Source organism: Salvelinus namaycush, chromosome 1 (genome assembly GCF_016432855.1).
Source record: "Salvelinus namaycush isolate Seneca chromosome 1, SaNama_1.0, whole genome shotgun sequence".
NCBI classification, from domain to species: domain Eukaryota; kingdom Metazoa; phylum Chordata; class Actinopteri; order Salmoniformes; family Salmonidae; genus Salvelinus; species Salvelinus namaycush.
In genome coordinates, this window is record NC_052307.1 from 80,636,294 (window position 1) to 80,660,530 (window position 24,237).

Consider the following 24,237-nt stretch of genomic DNA (forward strand, 5'->3'; position numbering starts at 1 on the left):
TGTAGCTCAGTAGAAAGGTACTATAGATACTATTGTATTGTAGCTCAGTAGAAAGGTACTATAGATACTACTGTACTGTAGCTCAGTAGAAAGGTACTATAGATAGAAGATCTCAAGGTAGACAATTTCCATGACAAACACATCTAGGATTGGTTCTCTTTTCTCAATCAGCCAATATCCAGACCCCAAACATGTAAACTCGCTAGCTGGCTAAAGTGGTTCATGTTTGGCAGGCCGTCTTCACAGAGATTCCTATGGTCCAAGATTAAGAGTTGCTGGCATTTATCCAGTTGTCTGGCCCCACATTATCTTCAACACCCCGGACAGCATGTTTTCATAAGGAGGCTCCTTGTCTAGCCAGGACCCAGGGGGGTTTTGTGTGTGTGTGTGTGTGTGTGTGTGTGTGTGTGTGTGTGTGTGTGTGTGTGTGTGTGTGTGTGTGTGTGTGTGTGTGTGTGTGTGTGTGTGTGTGTGTGTGTGTTTGTGTGTGTGTTTGTGTGTGTGTGCGTGCGTGCGTGTGTGTGTGTGTGTGTGTGTGTGTGTGTGTGTGTGTGTGTGTGTGTGTGTGTGTGTGTGTGTGTGTGTGTGTGTGTGTGTGTGTGTGTGTGTGTGTGTGTGTGTGTGTGTGTCAGGGAGCTTGGTGAGGAGTTGAGTACACTCTGTGTATGAGTATGTCTCTAGCAGAGGGCCATTAGGGGAGCAATGGAGCTGATGACATGTTATTCCTGTGACATGCCTGGCCCCTGGCCCCTGGCTCCTCTGCTCTCTACTGGACCATGGGAGCCCCCGGGCCTCCAAGTGGACAGAGGCAGACAAACGCACAGACAGAGGGAGGGAGGTTATTTTAGGAGGTGGTCTGGTGCCGGACGCCGGACGCCCTGTCTCCCACCACCAGCCAGTCCCCCAGTCCAGCACACAACATGTCTCCTGATACACTATCAACAGGCAGGCAGGCCGGCGCGTTTTTAAACGGGAGCCAGGGCAATTATTAGACTGACGCCAAGGGAACAGATTTATCAGAGGCCCGAGAGACAGTAGATAAAATGGTTGTTCGTCCAATAAGAACGGTCTGGAGGGAAACAACACGACCACAGTAAAAACACTCTACACACTACGTAGTCATAGTAACTCAGTGCTTCAGAAGTTATCACAACAAGTCAGCTCGCGTTTCAACACTGAACTAATTACAACAACAAATAACACGCAATTGATTTAGAGATTTTGTGTGTGCTTCAAATCAAATAATTTTATTGGTCACATACACGTATTTAACAGGTGTTATTGTGGGTGTAGCGAAATGCTTGTGTTTCTAGCTCCAACAGTGCAGTAATATCTAACAATACACACTAATCTAAAAGTAAAAGAATGGAATTAAGAAATATAGAAATATTAGGATGAGCAATGGCATTGACTAAAGTACAGTAGAATAGAATACAGTCAGTGGCGATTTTAGCATGTGAATCTTGGTGGGGAACAAAAATAAATGCGGGATGCATGCCAGCAAAGCCACTACACAACACAACACTAAACAATACATGAATTGCTCTATAACGTTGACAAACGGTGCCCACAAACTGTTAGGGCCTACATCAAGCTGTCCCAACAGCAGTCCCAGCACCTTTCCACTGTTACACCTGGCTTTCAGCGGAGCCTTGTCTGGCAGCGAAACAGTTCATTCAGCTACATTTATTTCCTTTAAAAAATCAGACCTGATATGGCTGACTTGCTTAAACAAATGTGATTTCTACTGACAATTGAGATGTACAAATTATGGCATAAGGGGACGACAAGCGGATAAGAGGCAATCCGTAATTTCGATGAAGACATTAATGAGCGAGCTAGGACGGACGTAGTCAGCATAACTATTGGTTCAGCACTTTCTAAATGTACAGCAACAGAATTCATAACATGGGCCGATCTTACAGTGTACTCCCTGTACACCAACTCAGAACCGTAGGATAAACAAATAGGACATATAAACAGACAATGAAAGCTCTTACAATATTTGATGATTACATTTCTCTAAAACAGGTTACAGGCTATTTGTGCACCACCAAGTCAGAACAGTAGGCGAAAATAAGAGGTGAAAATAGACCAAATTATTAGGGTGAGGCACATTGAACGCCGTTTGGGTCTTTGCGTGTCAAAAAATATATTACACTATTTGACGTGTTAAATAAGCTTTTAATTTGACACGTCAAATAACACAATTGTATTACAGAATGTTGTGTGTGTATTACAGAATGTTGTGTGTGCACCACAACTACTAACGTTATGTGTTTACAAAACCGAGTTGGTGAAAATAGACCAAATTATTAGGGTGAGGCACATGGGCTGATAGCAGGCTAATGTTAGTGGTTTCTTTGCAATGCTTGCAGTTAGCCACTGATTCCTTCCAAACGACTCATTGTTGAATTTGCAAATTCCAACTTGTTGTGTAATCTTTATGTACAATGGCCGATGAGCACCGATATGGTTTATCTATAATTTCTCTTCATTATTTCTCTTCATGTGACAAGGATTAAAAAGGATTTGCAAGTAGATTGTCGACTTGATGACAACTGATGATGACTGCTAGCTAAGACTTTGAAGGTAAGATGTTGACATGATCAGTCCAATCAATGCTACTGTAGATATAACGTGATTTGATGGCATTCTATCTGTGACCAATGACCTTGAGCCTTCCTGGATAGGCACGTGACTCACCACCTGGATTTGGTCTTATGTAGCAAAATTTGAAATGGTGTGTTTTACATTGGTAAAAAGTAGAGACTCAGAGCTACAAAATGGTATATCATACACTGCATTTTTGAGGAACAATGGGAAAGTCATTTTGCTTTGAAAGTTGATACACTTTTGAGAAAAGGGCATTTTAGTGTTTTGGTGTGAGAACTCTTCATTGTCTACACCCATTCAGCATCGTTCACACCCTCTTAAGCTTTAGCCCCACCCATCTCCTTGCGTTCAGAGCGCACACTTGATGCTCTGGCCGATGATTTGTTTACCTCTGGATAACATGAAAACAGCCTAACCAGCTCTGCTGGCAAAAATCTCATTATGTTTGTTTGCTTTTTTGTGTTTATTGACACCGGCCATATTCAACAGGTGTTGTACACTTTAGCATAAGACATGTAGCTAGCTACCTAGGTAAACAATGAACCTAGCTAGGTAAACAACATGTAAGATCACACACATCACGCCACCTAACGTTAGCTAGGGAGCCAGCCAGCTAACGCTAGCTAACAGTACACTTTAGCTTAAATGAAACAACTTTCTGTCAAAATTAGAAATGTGTAATATCTGAAAATGTAGCTAGCTAGACTATCTTACCCGTATACATCATCATGCATGGTGGACGTGTCTCCCTGTCACAGATCCATGCCACAAATGCCCTTAGTTTGAAGTCGTAATCCGGAAACAGGTGTTTTCCCCAGCTCTTTAGCTATCATACTCTAATTCCACTGATTTCAAAACTCAATCCTCCAGAAAGTGGAGAGCAACACTTATGCAGCTACATTTTTTTTAAAGCCGTGTTCGACAGGATTACCAACACAGACTGACGAGCCTTCTATATGGCAGACCAATTCAAACTCATCTCTCTGCATGTCTTAGCCCACTCATTATCTCAGCCAATCACATGGCTAGTGGGAAGGTTCCTCACTTTTTCTGTGGCTTAACCAACAAGGCTCGTTATTTAACAATTTTATTCATATTTACAGATGGCATACAAGTTTGTTATTATGGCACATGAAAGTTCACATGTTCCAGAAGGCATTTCTTCACAACCAAAACGCATTTTGATAAAAAAAAAAAAATTACGTTCAAACGACTCTCCTGTGAAGTCGTGACTTGTGACATACGCCAAGTTTCCTGAATCGGGTCACATATAACTCTATGGCAGAACCCAAGGGGCAAAAATGTTCTGAGCCAATCATGACAGAATATTGAGCCAATCAGGTGCAACGCTCTGTATTTTCTGCTGGCTAGCCCCACCACCATAGAAAGCCCTGAGCTAGGCTGAAACACCTGCATTTTGGAACTGCCTTACTCAAGAAAACTAAAAAGAGACCATGTTTGTATGCGGCTTTATTAACTCAATTACAATTTTTTTTTTTACATTGTTTGCAAACTGATATGTGACTCATATTAATACCAAAATAACAAGCAAAACAGGCAAGCCCCCCCAAAATGCTATTCATTCATTAATGCTATTCATTTACCTAAAAGTGTGGTTCAGGGCCCCACCTGCCCTGAATGACGGTACACCACTGAATACAGTATTCATATGAGATTAGTTAACCAAAAATATGTGAACATTATTAAAGTGACCAGTGATTCCATGTCTATGTATATAGGGCAGCAGCTTCTAAGGTCTAATGGCCTTAGAAGCTGTTTTTCAGTTACTCGGCCCCAGCTTTGATGCACCTGTACTGTCCTCGCCTTCGGGATGGTAGCGTCGTGAACAGGCCGTGGCTCGGGTGGTTGATTGATGTCTTTGATGATCTTTTTGTCCTTCCTGTGACATCGGGTGCTGTAGGTGTCCTGGAGGGCACGCAGTGTGCCGCCGGTGATGCGCTGGGCAGACCGCACCACCCTCTGGAGAGCCCTGCGGTTGCGGGCGGGGAAGTTTCCAAACCAGGCGGCGATACAGCCCGACAGGATGCTCTCAATTGTGCATCTGTAAAAGTTTGTGAGGGTCTTAGGGGCCAAGCCGAATTTCTTCAGCCTCCTGAGGTTGAAGAGGCACTGATGCGCCTTCTTCACTACACTGTCTGTGTGGGTGGACCATTTCAGATTGTCAGTGATGTGTACGCCAATGAACTTAGGGGTGTGCTCCCTCTGCTGTTTCCTGAAGTCCACAATCAGCTCCTTAGTTTTTGTTGACGTTAAGGGAGAGGTTATTTTCCTGGCACCACTCCACCAGGGCCCTCACCACCTCCCTGTAGGCTGTCTCTTCATTGTTGGTAATCAGGCCTACTACTGTTGTGTCGTCTGCAAACTTGATGATTGAGTTGGAGACGTGTGTGGCCATGAAGTCATGGGTGAACAAGGAGTACAGGAGGGGGCTGGGCATGCACCCTTGTGGGGCCCGTGTCTTGAAGATCAGCGAAGTGGAGGTGTTTTTTCCTACCTTCACCACCTGGGGGCGGCCCGTCAGGAAGTCCAGGACCCAGTTGCACAGGGCGGTGTTCAGACCCAGGGCCCTGAGCTTAGTGATGAGCTTGGAGGGACTATGGTGTTGAATGCTGAGCTGTAGTCTATGAACAGCATTCTTACATAGGTATTCCTCTTGTCCAGATGGGGTAGGGCAGCATGCAGTGTGATGGCGATTGCATCGCCTGTGGATCTATTGGAGCGGTATGCAAATTGAAGTGGGTCTAGGGTGTCAGGTACGGTAGTAGTTATATGATCCTTAACAAGCCTCTCAAAGCACTTCATGATGACAGAAGTGAGTGCTACGAGGCTATAGTCATTTAGTTCAGTTATATTTACTTTCTCGGGTACAGGAACAATGGTGGACATCTTGAAGCAAGTGGGGACAGCAGACTGGGAAAGGGAGAGATTGAATATGTCCATAAACACACCCGCCAGCTGGTCTGCGCATGCTCTGAGTACGCAGATAGGGATGCCGTCTGGGCCGGTAGCTTTGCAAGGGTTAACACGCTTAAATGTTTTACTCACGTCGGCAACGTAGAACGAGAGCCCACAGTCCTTGGGAGCGGGCCGCGTCGGTGGCACTGTGTTATCCTCAAAGCGGGCAAAGGTGTTTAGCTTGTCCGGGAGCGAGACGTCGGTGTCTGCGATGTGGCTGGTTTTGCCTTGGTAATCTGGGATTGTCTGTAGACCCTGACACATACATCTTGTGTCTGAGCCGTTGAATTGCGACTCCACTTTGTCTTTGTACTGATGTTTTGCCTGTGTGTGTGTGTGTGTGTGTGTGTGTGTGTGTGTGTGTGTGTGTGTGTGTGTGTGTGTGTGTGTGTGTGTGTGTGTGTGTGTGTGTGTGTGTGTGTGTGTGTGTGTGTGTGTGTTTGTGTGTGTACTTGTGTGTGTACTTGTGTGTGCTATTATGACACACAATCGTGTTGTCCCTCATCACTAAAGACTAACCAAATTCGGCTAGTTAGAAGTCAATATAATTACCTTGTCTGCCCTCGAGGTACTAATTATTTATTGAGCAACATCAGAACGAGGCTTCCATGTCAGATAAAAATGACCAATTAAGCAGGAATCTGGCAGATGTTTTGCATTTCATATCAAATTAGAATAAACTGAACATCCTTTGTTTGTGTTTTGGGATTTGAAGTGGGATCTTCAGTCTGCGTTGCTTTAAGGGATCAGCTGTGAGGGGGCTTCAAAACAAATCCATTCTGACAAGGCTGCCTCAATGTCTGATTGGGTCAGCTTCTCAGAAAATAAGATTTAGATGCCTTTTGCGTTGAGGTAATTTGGGTCATGGTTGGGGATCAAGCGGTTCGGTTAAGGATATACAGCCCATTCAGAAAGTATTCAGCCCCCTTGACTTTTTTAGCATTTTGTTACGTTACACCCTTATTTTAAAATGGATTGAATGAAAATATTCCTCAGCAATCTACACACAATACCCCAAAATGACAAAGCGAAAACCAGTTTTTAGAAATGTTTGCAAAAAACAGAAATACTTTATTTACATAAGTATTCAGACCCTTTGCTATGAGACTCGAAATTGAGCTCAGGTGCATCCTGTTTCCATTGATCATCCTTGAGATGTTTCTACAACTTGATTGGAGTCAACCTGTGGTAAATTCAATTGATTGGACATGATTTGTAAAGGCACACACCTGTCTAAATAAGATCCTACACTTGACAGCCCATGTCAGAGCAAAAACCAAGCCATGAGGTTGAAGGAATTGTCCGTAGAGCTCCGAGACAGGATTGTGTCGAGGCACAGATCTGGGGAAGGGTACCAAAAAATGTGTGCAGCATTGAAGGTCCCCAAGAACACAGTGGCCTCCATCATTCATTTTATTTAACTAGGCAAGACAGTTAAGAACCAATTCTTATTTACAATGACAGCCTACCCCAGCCAAACCCTAACCCGGTCGAAGCTGTGTGGCGCCCCATGGGACTCCCAATCACGGCCGGTTGTGATACAGCCCAGGATCAAACCAGGGTCTGTAGTGACGCCTCTAGCACTGAAATACAGTGCCTTATACTGCTGCGCCACTTGGGAGACCCTTCTTCGATAGAAGAAGTTTGGAACCACCAAGACTCTTCCTAGAGCTGACCACCCGGCCAAACTGAGCAATTGGGGGAGAAGGTCCTTGGTCAGGGAGGTGACCAACAACCTAAAGGTCACTCTGACAGAGCTCCAGAGTTCCCCTGTGGAGATGGAAGAACCTTCCAGAAGGACAACCATCTCTGCAGCACTCCACCAATCAGACCTTTATGGTAGAGTGGCCAGACAGAAGCCACTCCTCAGTAAAAGGCACATTACAGCCCCCTTGGAGTTTGCCAAAAGCCACCTAAAGGGCTCTCAGACCATGAGAAACAAGATTCTCTGGTCTGATGAAACCAAGATTGAACTCTTTGGCCTGAATGCCAAGCCTCATGTCTTGAGGAAACCTGGTACCATCCCTAAGGTGAAGCATGGTGGTGACAGCATCATGCTGTGGAGATGTTTTTTGGCTGGGGGGACTGGGAAACTAGGCAGGATCTAGGCAAAGATGAACAGAGCAAAGTACAAAGAGATCCTTGATGAAAACCTGCTCCAGAACGCTCAGGACCTCAGACTGGGGGCGAAGGTTCAAATTCCAACAGGACAAAGACCCTAAGCACACAGCCAAGACAATGCAGGAGTGGCTTCGGGACAAGTCTCTGAATGTCCATGAGTGACCTAGCCAGAGCCTGGACTTGAACCCGATCAAACATCTCTGGAGAGACCTGAAAATAGCTGTGCAGTGCTGCTCCCCATCCAACCTGACAGAGATTGAGAGGATCTGCAGAGAAGAATGGAAGAAACTCCCCAAATACAGGTCGCCAAGCTTGTAGCATCATACCCAAGAAGACTTGAGGCTGTAATCGCTGCCAAAGGTGCTTCAACAATGTGCTGAGTAAAGGGTCTGAATACTTTTGTAAATGTGATATTTCAGTTTTTATTTTTTATAAATTTGCAAACATTTATAAAAACATGTTTTTGCTTTGTCATTATGGGGTAATGTCTGTAGATTGATTAGGTAAAAAAACAACGATTTAATACATTTTAGTATAAGGCTGTAACATAACAAAATGTGGAAAAAGTCAATGGGTCTGAATACTTTCCTAACGCACTGTATCTGCTAGGCCACAGGTGTCAAACTCATTCCACGGGGGACCGAGTGTCTGCGGGTTTTCGCTCCTCCCTTGTACTTGATTGATGAATTAACATCACTAATTAGTTAGGAACTCCCCACACCTGGTTGTCTAGGGCTTTATTGAAAGGAAAAACCAAAAACCTGCAGACACTAGGCCCTCCGTGGAATGAGTTTGACACCCCTGTTAGGCAATACAGGAGAGTGGCACAAGTTGCCTTGTGGGAGTTTGCTTCTGAAGCCGGAGCGGATTTTAATCTTCCACCTTGTAAGGTTCTGATGCACTCATTCTAATGTAACCACTTGGCTAACGGCTACTAGTCCAGGATACACTATAATAACAGTCATTCTAATCTAACCACTTGGCTAATGGCTACTAATCCAGGATACACTCTAATAACAGTCATTCTAATCTAACCACTTGGCTAACGGCTACTAGTCCAGGATACACTCTAATAACAGTCATTCTAATCTAACCACTTGGCTAACGGCTACTAGTCCAGGATACACTCTAATAACAGTCATTCTAATCTAACCACTTGGCTAACGGCTACTAGTCCAGGATACACTCTAATAACAGTCATTCTAATCTAACCACTTGGCTAACGGCTACTAGTCCAGGATACACTCTAATAAAAGTCATTCTAATCTAACCACTTGGCTAACGGCTACTAGTCCAGGATACACTCTAATAACAGTCATTCTAATCTAACCACTTGGCTAACGGCTACTAGTCCAGGATACACTCTAATAACAGTCCTTCTAATCTAACCACTTGGCTAACGGCTACTAGTCCAGGATACACTCTAATACAGTCATTCTAATCTAACCACTTGGCTAACGGCTACTAGTCCAGGATACACTCTAATAACAGTCCTTCTAATCTAACCACTTGGCTAACGGCTACTAGTCCAGGATACACTCGAATAACAGTCATTCTAATCTAACCACTTGGCTAACGGCTACTAGTCCAGGATACACTCTAATAACAGTCATTCTAATCTAACCACTTGGCTAACGGCTACTTATCCAGGATGCACATGACAGGTTTTCCATTTATCTATTCATTAACAACATGGGTCATCTCGGATGACACGGACACATTTCCTTGTCAAATTGGCTCCCAGAACCCTCCAGATGTTTAGTTATGACCAGTGTGACAACCTGCCTGGTCTCCTAAAAAGTCTCATTGTGTGGAAACCTATTGTTTGTCCTATTTCGCCACAATTCCAAATGGATAATTGCATGACATGCTATAGACCTGGTTTACATTAGACCTATGATAAATCTTCCTTGTCTTTCCTGTCTCAATGGCGTTTTAAAACACATGCAAGTATGCAGAAGCTCTCTAACAACAGGTATCTTTTCCCTGTCCAGCATTTGATTGAGTTACACTGGGGAACACATTTTGAACAGGTGCCTTGCACACACCCCTTCCCCATACCCCTCAACCCCTTTCCACCTCCGCCTCCACTACCCCCAACTCTCTGATCCTTTGGCCGAAACCGGACCCCTACAGAAAGACTTTAACGTGCCTTTCAGTCCTCCCCGCCCCTTGGTTGAGATGGGGCCGCAAAGAGAGGAAAAAGGCATAACTCTGCGTACTGTGTAACCTGCGTACACACATGTTGATCTATTCTTATTTCAGTCACAAGCAGTTCATGACCCGGAACCAGCGGAGGCTGCTGAGGGGAGGACGGCTCATAATAATGGCTGGAACAGAGCAAATGGAACGGTATCAGTTGTTGATTGTTTTATTTTAATTTTATTTAACCTCTATTTAACCAAGCAAGTCAGTTAAGAACAAATTCTTATTTACAATGACGGCGATACATTTCCACCTATTCCGCTCCAGCCATTACCAAGTGTCCGTCCTCCCCAATTAAGGTGTCTCGAACATGGTGCTAATCCTACAGCCTGGTATCTGCCAAACAGCCAACGCTCCCAAAAAAGGAGAACTACAACACAGACCTTGAGTCAGTTGTTGTGTTGGTGCAGTCACCATCATGGCTGTCACAATGCCAAAGGAGAAGGTCCTCTTGTCTCTCAATGGATCCATCTGTTCTAGGATCAGTGGTTTCCGTGTTTTTCATCTGCACTGTTTTGTCTTTCACTTGTCTTCTTTTGTGTGAATAAATAAATAAATATAGGTGTGTGTGTTTGCACTTTGTCATTGGATTGGTGGTTTCAAAGAACTGGGGAGGTGTTCAGTAGGAATACTGTGCAGGAAACAATTACTGTAGCAGGACAATATTTTTTCCAGATTCTATTTGTACTTCTACAATATGAATGCTCCTTTTTGTTTGGTGTTTGGATAAGTATTATCCCGTTTGTTCCCGCTGCTATACACGACTCTGGTTGACAAATGGTCAGGTTAAGAACTGACTTTTGATCAGGGCTTGATTAAGAACATAGCTTTGTCTAACACTGAGCTGATCCTGAGTCAGTGAGTGGACTTTCACAGGACCTTAACTGTATCACCTTTTGATGGCATGGCTGCCCAAAACTGCATGGCTTGATTGCAACAAACAGGCAGAACTTAACGCGCTGCTGCAGGTAACCGCTGGATTTCCTATAAAGCTGCTAAAGGGAGATTATATTCACCTGCGGGCTAAACTAAGCTTGAACGCAACGAATAACCCACTTGGATAAAGCATCAGATCAGTTAATCTCTCATTGTTACTGTCAAGTGATTATCATACCAGACAGCCGGTCTAGACTCTTTAACCCCCCCGTCCCCCCCCATCGACATATCAGTAGCATTGGAAACCGTAAGGCTGATGAATGTAAAAATACTTATTTGAATACAAGAATATGGAAGTAGTACGCCTACATTTCATTCAAATGTTTCACCTTAAATGGCAAAATAATATAATATATGCCATTCTAAATAACTTTAGAGGCTACATTTTCATTTGATTAAACAAGTTGCCAATAAATTATATAACTCAATCACGATTGACTTACACATTTTAAATATGGACTGTCCAGGGATATTTGACCACTGATCTCAATAATGGATGACCATATCAGTCAATGTTCTTTTAAAGACAATTGTATTTCATGGATTAGGTATAAATTGGAAATGAATGAAATAAGAAGAGTAGACTAAACCATCAACAATTAGTTTTCAATTCATACAAGGTGTGGGGTAAATTACCACAGTAGATTTGCCGTGGTAAATGAGGAAATACTTGATTTCAGTAGTATGGAATGATTATCAAATCGATCAATTGCTCTTACTCTGTTCCTAAAGTAGGACTAAGTTGTTCCAATGAGAATACCAATCAGAGGGCGAAACAGTCTTGAAAAATGTTGGTTGCAATCAGGACTAAAAGATAACCTCGTCATCGACGTTAGGGCGCGGCAAAATCGCTGGCAAATAGAGATCGCCAGTTTGTATTTCTAAAAACCGGATATGACTTACCTCTGGTTGGTTCAGCCATTCCTGTGTCAGAAATGACTTACCTCTGGTTGGTTCAGCCATTCCTGTGGGGGAAATGACTTACCTCTGGTTGGTTCAGCCATTCCTGTGTCAGAAATTACTTACCTCTGGTTGGTTCAGCCATTCCTGTGGGGGATATGACTTACCTCTGGTTGGTTCAGCCATTCCTGTGGGGGATATGACTTACCTCTGGTTGGTTCAGCCATTCCTGTGGGGGATATGACTTACCTCTGGTTGGTTCAGCCATTCTTGTGGGGGATATGACTTACCTCTGGTTGGTTCAGCCATTCCTGTGTCAGAAATGACTTACCTCTGGTTGGTTCAGCCATTCCTGTGGGGGAAATGAATGAGGAAAGAATGAGGTTTTGGGATAAAGGTGAAAATAAGATCTGAGGTTAACACAGGATTAGGAGTTCTTATTTGGCCTTTACTTACTTAGGCAAGTCAGTTAAGAACAAATTCAAACAATGGCTGCCTGCCCCGGCCAAACCCTAACGACACTGGGCCAATTGTGCACCTCCCTATGGGACATCCCAATCACGGCCAGTTGTGATACAGCCTGGAATCGAACCAGGGTCTGTAGTGACACCTCTAGCACTGAGAGGCAGTTTCTTAGACTGCTGTACCACTCGGGAGCCCCTAAATACTATTATACTTATGAGACAAAACGTGTAAGAAGGGTTCCCCAACTGGTGGCCGAATTTGGCCCGTGGGTGATTTTATTTGGTCCCCAAGTTACCTGAGCAAAAAAATATGTTTATTTTTATTTTTTATTGTAAAAACACAAGCAAATCAGCTCCAGGTGATTTTAATTTTGGAAATCTGTTCCAAAGTATTCCCACACATAATAAAGATATACTGTATACTGTATGTAATTGTATACAAATGTAGGCAAAGTTTGAAATTATTATGTTTTAGTCAAATATTATATCTGTTTGGGCTTCTTGCAGTCAATTTGCAGTCTACAAATTATTTGTAATTACGTTCCAGCCCCCTGCCCATCCGCTCAAGAAAGAATCGGTCAGCAGGTGGATCTAGTTGAATATCCCTGGTATAAGATCTCCTAAACCTGTGTTTACCATAGACCTTATGTTCGGCGTTTATCCCCCCCAAAAAATGATAATTTCTCCATAGGCTTTGGCCAACAAGTAATGGCGGAGTTAGTGCCTACACACAGTCACCATTACTATTGCTCTCTATGTTGGTTGCCAGTGAGTTTAGCTGTGCGTGTGATTTTAGCGTGTATTGATGGTTTAATGAGAAATCAGCTGGCCATAATCTGGTGGCTTTCCATGGTTGCAATTGGCCCCACGAGTCTTGCCAATGTGTCACGCCCTGACCATAGAGAGCTGTTTATTCTCTGTTGGTTGGGGCGTGATAGTGACTAGGGTGGGTCATCTAGGTGTTTAATGGTTTATGTTGGCCTGGTATGGTTTCCAATCAGAGACAGCTTTTTATCGTTGTCTCTGATTGGGGATCATATTTAGGCAGCCATTTCCCCTTTGTGTTTCGTGGGATCTTGTCTACAGATAGTTGCCTGTGTGCACACCAGTAGCGGTACGTTTCGTTTGTGCTTTTGTTGTTTTGTTTGGTGAGTTTCTGTTTATTAAAAGATGTGGAACTCTACGCACGCTGCGCCTTGGTCCGATTACTATGACGAACGTGACACAATGACTTTTAGGATGTGTGAACTAGTTACCATCTACTGTCCTCCTCGAAAAAGTTAAGGAGTTGAATGGTACAACATTTGAAATTAGGACGTTTAGTGCTCTTAGAATGTTTCATAAACTACACTCTTATAAAAAAAAAAGTGCTATCTAGAACCTAAAATTGTTATTTGGCTGTCCCCATAGGAGAACCCTTTGAAGAACCCTATTTGGTTCCAGGTTGAACCCTTTTAAGACATGGAAGTATGTAAGAACCAATCAGAGGTTGGGTATTCCTGAATGGGGCGGGGCTATGACTTCATAAGTGCTACTCTGAGCTATTTCAATATATAATTGGGCAGCTATGCCATCTTAACTTGCCACTCTGAGCTATATCAATATATAATGGGAAGCTATGCCTTCTTAACTGCACTTGAAAAGTCATTAACCCTTTAATGAATGAAAAGTGAAATAGTTGAATCATAGCAATAGTAATTATGGCAATAGCCTAATTATAACAATGATGATAATGATAGTAATAATAATAACATAAAAATAGTTGCGTAGTTATACGGTCCTTGTTGATTATTATGATGATTATACATATAATTGTGTTTATAACTTATAAATCAATAATGGCATTTTGCATGTGTAATAAATAATGTCATCATGACAAAACAGGAAGTAAAATATCGACCTACAGGGCACACAGTGCCAGTATCTGCTGGCTTCTCAATCACACAAATTCAAGAGAAAATCACTCTGTGCAGATTGTGCTCTTATAGAATGAAAATCAGAAATAATTCAGATTCCATACAGAATTTTACTGAATGAGCGTTTTTCTGTCATTAAGTATTAAGTGTTTCCCTGAGATAAATGTGTGCATTTATGTTTCGGTAGGTTAGTAAACATGTTCAGTGGGATATAAAATTCGTGGGAAGAGTTGAAAGTTTGAGAGAAGAAAGGTGGATGTTGCGCCTTTAAGAGTTAAGAAACTTGAAACCATGTTTGCGCAACAATCAGTGCGGCTCACAGCCGCCAAAGTGTCTAGACTGGCACATGATGGGAATCAACCAATGGCTCCAGAGCTTTCCTGGGGCCCCGTGTGCACGGGCGAGTGTATCCGAAAAGAATAGCAGAGAGTGAGACTGGCAGCAAAGTCATTCAAGTTTTCCTTTAAACCACTCCTGAGTCTTGAATCGGAGTAGCTACATCTGCATCCGTATGTTTGAGCAGCATAAAAACTCAATCTAAACTTTTTATCTCGGGGTTGCAAACGGATTATTCTACACTACGGTGGAAAATAACATTGGAATCTGAATGCGGCAAGGATTATTTGGGATTATTTCGTGGTGAAGCAACTCCATCGATGTGCCGTCACAAGGATTCTAAAGCGAAGGATTTAACCAAGGGTGCTCAAAGTCCAAGAAAAACCTATTTTGCTGTCGTTTCATGTTGTAGCTATAGCCTAGTTATTGGAGGAATAATTATGGTATAGCCTATGAATTGCTGCTCGGAAGATAGTCTTGGGGAATTGTGTAGCCTCTGTAAAGACACACGTTTTCATGGAGTTGGTAGACGATATGGTTGTAGGATATAACAGACCAGTAAATGCATGTATGGCGCATTCTGTTTAGCTGTGCAATCTCGTTACATTTGACTTTGTTTAATGCAACATACAACCGTAAATTACATTCTAATGCTGCGAGTTAGTCATAAATCTACGACCCCCGGCTGCGCATGTAGTGCGCGCCGTTTACAAAACATTAATGTTGTGCGGAGACCATAAATCAATGTGGAATCCTCACAGACCTGGACGGGAACAATACGACACATCCAAAACTGTCTAAATTGTCGTATGTTCAGGTCGAAACGCTCAGGTCTTATACGGCGACTCTGGAGAAGCCGTTTAGTCCCAGACAGAGACGGGGGAGATGGGAGAAGCAAACGAAGCGAGGAGTTTCGGGACGGTTCGTGTGGCAGTAACCCAGAAAAAATACCCAAAACGGAGCTCGGGTCGGTGACCCGTGCCTCGCCATCTCTGGGAACTTTCGACGAAGTGTGCAACACAGACCTCACGGACAGCGCAGAGTCGGCGCCGGGGGACAATTCGGACCATGGTCAGAGGGATGCCATGTGTGTCCCCGTCCCTCATCACCGAGGCTCTCAGCCAGAACACGAGAATGACAGTAGAACGGTTACTTGCTGTTTGTTTCGAGACAGGGACCCTAGACCTCGGAGCCCCGTCTTGACCCGGGGTATTCGAAACTCTAGTCCCCGCGATGGAGGTATCCTCACGGGACGGGAGGGGAATACTGTCTCGGTGGCCGAGCAAGAACTCAAGAACGTTACCTATGCTCTTTTGAAAAGACTCAAGGAGAAACCGCTGGATGCCTTGTTGGAGGCGGTGGAGTCGAAAGGAGGGATGCCCAGTGACTGTGTTCTGGTACCCCAGACGGAGCTGCGTTTAGGTGGCCACTCGACATCTCCCCCATTTCTGCTCTGTAAACTCTACCGATGGACTGACCTGCACCACTCGACTCAACTCAAAGCGCTGTGCCACTGTCAAAGCTTCTGGGCATTGGACAGCAGCGAAACGGTGTGCTGTAACCCCTATCACTACAGTCTCTTGTGTGGGCCAGGTAGGACAACTGATATTGGTTACAATCATACACTTTTACCCCATTCTACACAAATCAAATCTGTATAAATTGAAAGGGTCTATTTTTTAGATAGGTTTACGCACAAGTGCGCATAGTGAGGCTACACTTATAGATGCTTTTCAAACGCGATAACCAAGCACTGCGTGCCAATGCTCACATTCTACCTGAAGTCTGGTGGATGGTGAAAGATGGGACTCATTAGAAGGCCAGGCAGCGCTAAAGGTGTCCACCGTATGTGAGGTGAAATTAAAACGCGTTCATAGTCACAAAGCCAATGAATAATCACGTAGGGTTATACTTCTCTGCGATTAAGTGAGACATACTTGGACTCTTGAAGTTTTGTTGATGCGCATTGTTGTAAATATTTGGTTGCTAAGCCAATGCGCGGGAGTTAACATTTTCTAGCGAATTGTATGATTACAGCAACTGAATTCCAACTGTTGGAAGTGTAGCTAGCATACTATCCCTCAAAAACAACACTGTACACACATTCACACAGAGCTAGAGGGAAAGGGAGAGCTTGCATTATAATGTATTTGCATCAAATATTTTCTCTGCTAAGTACTCAACAACACATTCCTCTATTTCAATGTTTTAGTTCATGATATCGATTATATTCATTTGTTTAGCTTTTACGTTATCCATTTGAAGATCGCTCTGAAGTAGCGCTTTGAAAGGCTCTTTTTCCTTCCCTAGGAGGTCCCCCTCTTGCTATTTAGGTGAAGGAGTGGTGATAATATACAGTTTGCATACTGCTGGCGCCAGACTGACTAGCTGGGTATCTCACTGACTGAGTACTCCAGCAATTACTGCCTCCACTCTTAAAGAACCCGCAGCCATTATATCCACTCCGTTCCCATGGCCTGTTTCTTTGTCCCAGACAACTATTTCGACAGTTCACCATTAGCTTTCTTGGTTTTATGTATGGAAAATGCCCGTTGACAACATGTAGCCTACTTTTCTTTTGTGTTCTTTATTTATAGCTGTTTAATTAGGACCTGAAAACATATTTTATATGTAATGTAATTACGTTTTTAGTTATGAACCATTGGAAGTGCTTATTCAACAGAGTTGTGAATGTCTCATCTTTTATTCTATATTCTGTCTGAAGAATTGTATGTTGATCTGCCCATTCAACCATCAACAGCTTCTTTTTTTACAGACATATGCAGATTGTTGTCTGTGTTTTCCCAGTAATCCATGTTACTTATTATTTCATATAGTAACAGATTATGCTCTGATACCTAACTATGTACTTCTACGCAGTACCAAGCATCTAACACGCATATTTTGTATTTCAGAATCCCCACCACCCCCCTACTCACGACTATCTCCCTCAGATGAACACAAGCCACTGGGTAAGTCAGGCAGTAACAGTCATGCTCCCCCTCAGCAACAGTGAGCCACAGAGATATCTGCTAAGTTCACAAGGCGTTTCACTGTAATGGAGTTTTGGTAGCATTTTACTTCCCAGCACAGTTTTGTTTTGTCTTTTTAAAGTAATTATATATTTATTAATATAACATTTATATAGTTGTGAACAACTGAAAGTAATTACATATTGTACCCACTTCATCCAGGCTGTCACTACAGTCCCTGGTTTGATTCCAGGCTGTATCACAACCGGCCGGGATTAGGAGTCCCATAGGGCGGTGAACAATTTTCACAGCATCGTCCGGGTTTGGCCGGGGTAGACCGTCATTGTAAATAAGAATTTGTTCTTAACTGACTTGCCTAGTTAAATAAAGGTTCAATAAAAATCAAAGTTATACCCCCTATTTTCTGTGCTGGAAAATGTAGTGTTACCGGAGCTGGAATGTCGGGTCTTTTACCTCAAAGTTAGTCATGTGCCAGTACATTATTCCTGCATTCACATGCTTTCTCCTGCTTCAAATTCGTTTTGTATTCTCCTCACACCTCTCTTTGAGGAACATGGCGTTATAGTAGGACCACAACACAACGCTCTCTGGACAATAGTTAACGCCAAAGTCTATGGTTACAATGGTTTCCATGGAGCTCTGGATTTCACTCCCCTGTCATGTTCTGTCCTTTGCAGAACTATCAGATTCAACACTGTCGTACACTGAAACTGTGGCCCCCCACTCCCCCGACGTCGCGCCAAGACTCTTCTCAGGTGAGACGTCAACCAGCTTCCATGCTCCAGACTTATTACCACGGAATGATAGGCCAACATTAGCATTGGGGGCTATTGATTTAGCATTCAGTCCATTGATAGAAAGAGTGACATAGTTTAACACAAAATACACTTATTTCATTCCTTCATTGTTTGTTTGGGATGGGGTTTTATTGTTGGTTAATATAATGTTGGAATACAGTAGTAGATTATATGAATTTTACTTTATGTCTAGTTTGGTTTGTGCTGTGCACTATTGTTTGTGGACTTCACTCCTAACCAATCATTCTGATCAAATAGGGAAGCAGTGTGTTATGTGATAGAGAGATCTGATAGGGTTATGAGTACATCTGCCATGCATTCATCATCTTTGTATTCAGATGAAACCCTGATGAAGACAGCTTAGCTGTCCAAACTTTGGTTAACTTCTAGTTCCTCCCAAACCCGGATCCGGGAGCACCCCCATCAGTAAAAAAGCTGACTAGCATAGCCTAGCATAGCGTCACAAGTAAATACTAGCATCTAAATATCATTAAATCACAAGTCCAAGACACCAGATGAAAGATACACATCTTGTGAATCCAGCCATCATTTCTGATTTTTAAAATGTTTTACAGGGAAGACACAATATGTAAATCTATTAGCTAACCACGTTAGCAAAAGACACCACTTTTTTTACTCCACCATTTTTTTCCTGCATAGGTAGCTATCACAAATTCGACCAAATAAAGATATAAATAGCCACTAACCAAGAAACAACTTCATCAGATGACAGTCTGATAACATATTTATTGTATAGCATATGTTTTGTTAGAAAAATGTGCATATTTCAGGTATAAATCATAGTTTACCATTGCAGCCACCATCACAACTCTCACCAAAGCGACTAGAATAACTACAGAGAGCAACGTGAATTACCTAAATACTCATCATAAAACATTTCTGAAAAATACACAGCGTACAGCAAATGAAAGACAAAGATCTTGTGAATCCAGCCAATATTTCAGATTTTTTAAGCGTTTTACAGCGAAAACACAATATAGCATTATATTAGCTTACTACAATAGGCAACCACACAGCAGCATTGATTCATGCATGTTAGCGATAGCGAATAAACCAGCAAAAGATATTACATTTTTGACTAACCTTCTCAAAACTTCATCAGATGACAGTCCTATAACATCATATTACACAATACATATAGAGTTTGTTCGAAAATGTGCATATTTAGCGGCACAAATCGTGGTTATACAATGAGAAAAGTAGCCAGGCTGCCAACAATATGTCGGGAGAAATCTTGGGAGAGGCACCTAATCTAATCGATAACTAATCATAAACTTGACTAAAAAATACAGGTTGGACAGCAAATGAAAGATACATTAGTTCTTAATGCAATCGCTGTTATATTTTTAAAATTAACGTTACAACGGCATACAGCGTGCGTTAAAGCGAGACCGCACCGAAATGAATGGCGGAATATGCATTTTACTTTTTTCAACAGAACAACGAATTAACATCTTAAATAGTTCTTACCTTTTGATGAGCTTCCATCAGAATCTTGGGCAAGGTGTCCTTAGTCCAAAAGAATCGTTGCTTGGTTGTAGATTGTCCTCTTCAACGTTCGATTTAGCAGTAAACATTAGCCATGTGGCAAAGACGTGTCCGACCCACTAAAACGCAGGACGATTAAATATCCGAAAATCGCAATATACCGATATAAACTGATATAACTCGGTTAAATATAACAACATTATGATGTCTTTAACACCTATAACAAATAAAAACATGACCGGATATATCTAAGGCCTATAACCGGAGCGTTCTAGAGCCACAGCCAAATGTCCTTCCTGCGTCAGAGCGAAGTGAACAAAGACCGGACCCTACGTTCCCAGGCTATTTATAACCTCTCAGTTCTGCCTAGCAACCCCATTTCAACTCTCACTATTCGCTGACACCCAGGGGAAGACGTATGCAGTGCATCTCAACCAATAGAAGACAGGCAAATTAATAAACTGACCTGGGAACAGCTTGCAGAATTCAGCATTCTCACATCCTCATAGGAAAAATCCTCCAACTCCAGTTCTGTTTCACTCACAGATATAATTCAAACGGTTTTAGAAACTAGAGAGTGTTTTCTATCCAATAGTAATAATAATATGCATATTGTACGAGCAAGAATTGAGTACGAGGCAGTTTAATTTGGGAACGAAATTATTACAAAGTCCAAACAGCACCCCCTATTGAGAAGAAGTTAAATAAATAATTGCATCTGAGCCATTAGAGTGCTGCTGCTTTTCCTTTCGTTTTCTACTGTGTATGAGGCTCCAAATGGAAGAAACTAGACTGAAACAGGGAGGTACTAACTGAAATTGACCAATAAGAAATTATTGTTTCAGGTTCACCATCGCAAAACATTTTGCTACGGTGTGCCTGCCCTGAAAGCAAACAACCCAGTTCTTATTAGTATGATCCCCCTAAAGGTGAAGAGGAGTATAGAACACTGGAGTATTCCCCCCCCCCCCCCCCCCCCAAAGGTGAAGAGGAGTATAGAACACTGGAGTATTCCCCCCCCCCCCCCCCCCCCCCCAAAGGTGAAGAGGAGTATAGAACACTGGAGTAGGGCCCCCCCTAAAGGTAAAGAGGAGTATAAAACACTGGAGTAGGGCCCCCCCTAAAGGTAAAGAGGAGTATAAAACACTGGAGTAGGCCCCCCCTAAAGGTAAAGAGGAGTATTGAACACTGGAGTAGGGCCCCCCCTAAAGGTAAAGAGGGGTATTGAACACTGGAGTAGGGCCCCCCCTAAAGGTAAAGAGGAGTATAAAACACTGGAGTAGGCCCCCCCTAAAGGTAAAGAGGAGTATTGAACACTGGAGTAGGGCCCCTCCCTAAAGGTAAAGAGAAGTATTGAACACTGGAGTATTCCCCCCCCCCCCCCCCCAAAGGTAAAGAGGAGTATTGAACACTGGAGTAGGGCCCCCCCTAAAGGTAAAGAGGAGTATTGAACACTGGAGTAGGGCCCCCCCTAAAGGTAAAGAGGAGTATTGAACACTGGAGTAGGGCCCCCCCCCTAAAGGTAAAGTTGAGTATTGAACACTGGAGTAGCCCCCCCCCCCCTAAAGGTAAAGAGGAGTATAGAACACTGGAGTAGGGCCCCCCTAAAGGTAAAGAGGAGTATTGAACACTGGAGTAGCCCCCCCCCCCCCCTAAAGGTAAAGAGGAGTATTGAACACTGGAGTAGGGCCCCCCCCTAAAGGTAAAGAGGAGTATTGAACACTGGAGTAGGGCCCCCCCTAAAGGTAAAGAGGAGTATTGAACACTGGAGTAGGGCCCCCCCCTAAAGGTAAAGAGGAGTATTGAACACTGGAGTAGCCCCCCCCCCCCCCCCCCTAAAGGTAAAGAGGAGCATAGAACACTGGAGTAGGGCCCCCCTAAAGGTAAAGAGGAGCATTGAACACTGGAGTAGCCCCCCCCCCCCCCCCTAAAGGTAAAGAGGAGCATAGAACACTGGAGTAGGGCCCCCCTAAAGGTAAAGAGGAGCATTGAACACTGGAGTAGCCCCCCCCCCCCCCCCCTAAAGGTAAAGAGGAGTATTGGACACTGGAGTAGCCCCCCCTAAAGGTAAAGAGGAGTATTGAACACTGGAGTAGGGCCCCCCTAAAGGTAAAGAGGAGTATTGAACACTGGAGTAGAGCCCCCCTAAAGGTAAAGAGTATAGAACATGAGAGTAGGGCCCCCCTAAAGGTAAAGAGTATAGAACATGAGAGTAGGGCCCCCCCTCCCGTAAAGGTAAAGAGGAGTAATGTGTGCAAGTATCAACAAGGAGCACGGGGGCTGATTCCCAGAATGCCTTGTTTATGAGGTGGGGTTGCTCGTTATTTATTGGCCTTGCCAGTTGTCGACCACTATACATGTATTCATGGACATGCTCATGTTATTGACAAATAAAGTAACTCCAGGTGATAAATAACTACATTTGAGCATTATAATGTTTTACTGGTGTTTGGATAAACTGCAACATTATTTACACTGAATTTAAAATAATTTTGTTCTCAACTTGCGTTGTGGGAGGGATTGTCGTTGTAAGATCTGATCACAGTTACATCAGGATTGTATTTGCATCATTCTGTTTGCCGTTGAAGTCAGCGCTGCTATGAAGTTAACTCTTCAAAAGACTACTTTCTGTAGATGAACAAAACAGGGTCTTAAATCCAGTTTTGACCAGTAACCCTGACGTTGATAGAACCATGTTGGGAAACTAGTCTACTGTCAATACTAGACCTGGCCCACATATTGCTTTTCACTGACACATCATCAGCGACCAGAGAAGCACTCACAACACAAGCAGCTTCTAGTTGCCATCGATGGAAATGAGGTCCAGATGAGGAGACCTGACATCAGGGGTCTCCGGAAGACTTCCATGATCATTTTACTCTTCTCTTTATGTTGTTCTGGAGTCAATGCAACCAGTAACATTGTATGCTATGAAAAGCATATTTCTGAAATGAATTTCACTCGAGTTCGCACACGTTTCATCACCTATCTATGTGGATTTTGTTATCGGACATCAGTTCACCTCCAAACTAGAAAGGGTTAACAGTTAGTCTTGAGTATGGCAGCCCAAACACACACCCCTAGCCTAAGGTATATTGGCCCCCCATCTGTATGTTTGCATAAACGGCCAACTCTGCAGTTAATGAAGTTATTATGTTGTGCTTTACTCCCTCTGTTGAAAGCCTATTAAGACAACCAAAGACTGGGCCGCATAAAGCTCCTATTGTGAAAGTCGGATGGAGGGGGTCTCCCACAATCTAGATGCCACAGCAATGTAGCTATGTTCTCACTCTTTCTCTCTGCCCCTCTCTCTCTCCCTCCCTCCCCCTCTCTCTCACTTTTTCTCCCTCTCTCTCTCTCCCTCCCTCTCCCCGTCCCCCTCTCCCACTCCCTCTCTCTCCCCGTCCCACTCTCTCCCCATCCCGCTCTCCCACTCCCTCTCTCTCCCCATCCCGCTCTCCCACTCCCTCTCTCTCCCCATCCCCCTCTCCCACTCCCTCTCTCTCCCCATCCCCCTCTCCCACTCCCTCTCTCTCTTCCCTCAAATCCCTCCATTCCTCTGGGTAATTGAGCAGTGGAAGGGGGTTGGCATTTTGGAAAGCAGAGTGGAGCAGAGCTCTGGTAAGAGGGGCTTTGGGAGGCTGGCTGAAGCAGGAAACAGTCCCCTCTGGTTGAAACTCGAGGCCTGTTTGTTTACGCTGGGGGTCCTTGTAGTGCGGAGAGAGACCGCAGACTCACTCCATCAAACTCCCCTGCCCAGCTCGTGGGGTGTTGAAAGGTGAACTAGCGTTATGTCCAACCTGTCTTGAGCCAACTGTTTGTTCATAGCCAATCAAAACAGCCCTGAAAGCCCCGCCATGAGCCTCCATAGTCATTCAGTTAGTTAGTGTGTTGTGTGTCGTTCCCAAACTCTTTACTCCCCAAATGTTTTGTTCTCTTGTTACCGTTGACAGGAATCATGGCACATTCCCTAGCTACTGCTGCTTCTACAAACTCCAACACGTTTAGCTTACTTCTGAATCTGCTGAAAGTGGCGTTTTGGGGGAGAAGGAGAGGTTAACATTTCTGATTCAAAGTGAGTGCATTCAGTCCTGTCAATCCACAATGTTGATGTTGGTTGTACTTTGTAGCAGGCACACAGAGCCAGTGACCCAGAGATAACTAAGGGAGGGCTTCTCCTATTGTTGGCCAGGAGAGTTGAGTGGAAATGGAAAGATCAATTTACCAAAGGTGGTCTGTGTGGTCCCTTCACGGCCCCGCCCCCAGGCTGGATAAATGACAGGAGGGGGAATAAGGAAGGAGTGCAGCAGACACATGTTTTCATACCTCAACGTTTAAAGGTCAAATTAAATCAACCTATTCAGAACTTATTTATTTTAAATTTAGCCTCAGTTTAGTTTATCTGTATGGATTAGATTATTGTGAAATAATTTGTCTTTATACTTTACAAATGATCAGTTTGACGACA

General features: G+C 43.5%; 1 protein-coding gene across 2 annotated transcripts in view; it reads left to right on the forward strand.

The window, feature by feature from the left end:
* The first annotated feature begins 14,464 nt into the window (after nt 1-14,464).
* The window catches only part of LOC120049732 (mothers against decapentaplegic homolog 6-like), a 30,145-nt gene continuing 20,372 nt past the window's right edge, over nt 14,465-24,237 (forward strand). Inside the window, exons 1-3 of one of the 2 annotated variants that reach the window (XM_038996102.1) lie at nt 14,466-16,063; nt 17,386-17,442; nt 18,141-18,218. In XM_038996102.1, coding sequence (XP_038852030.1) covers nt 15,280-16,063; nt 17,386-17,442; nt 18,141-18,218 — 919 coding nt within the window. In that variant the 5' untranslated portion in view covers nt 14,466-15,279. Of the gene's footprint in view, nt 16,064-17,385; nt 17,443-18,140; nt 18,219-24,237 lie in introns of both variants that reach the window. The other variant, XM_038996110.1, reaches the window with a different exon arrangement.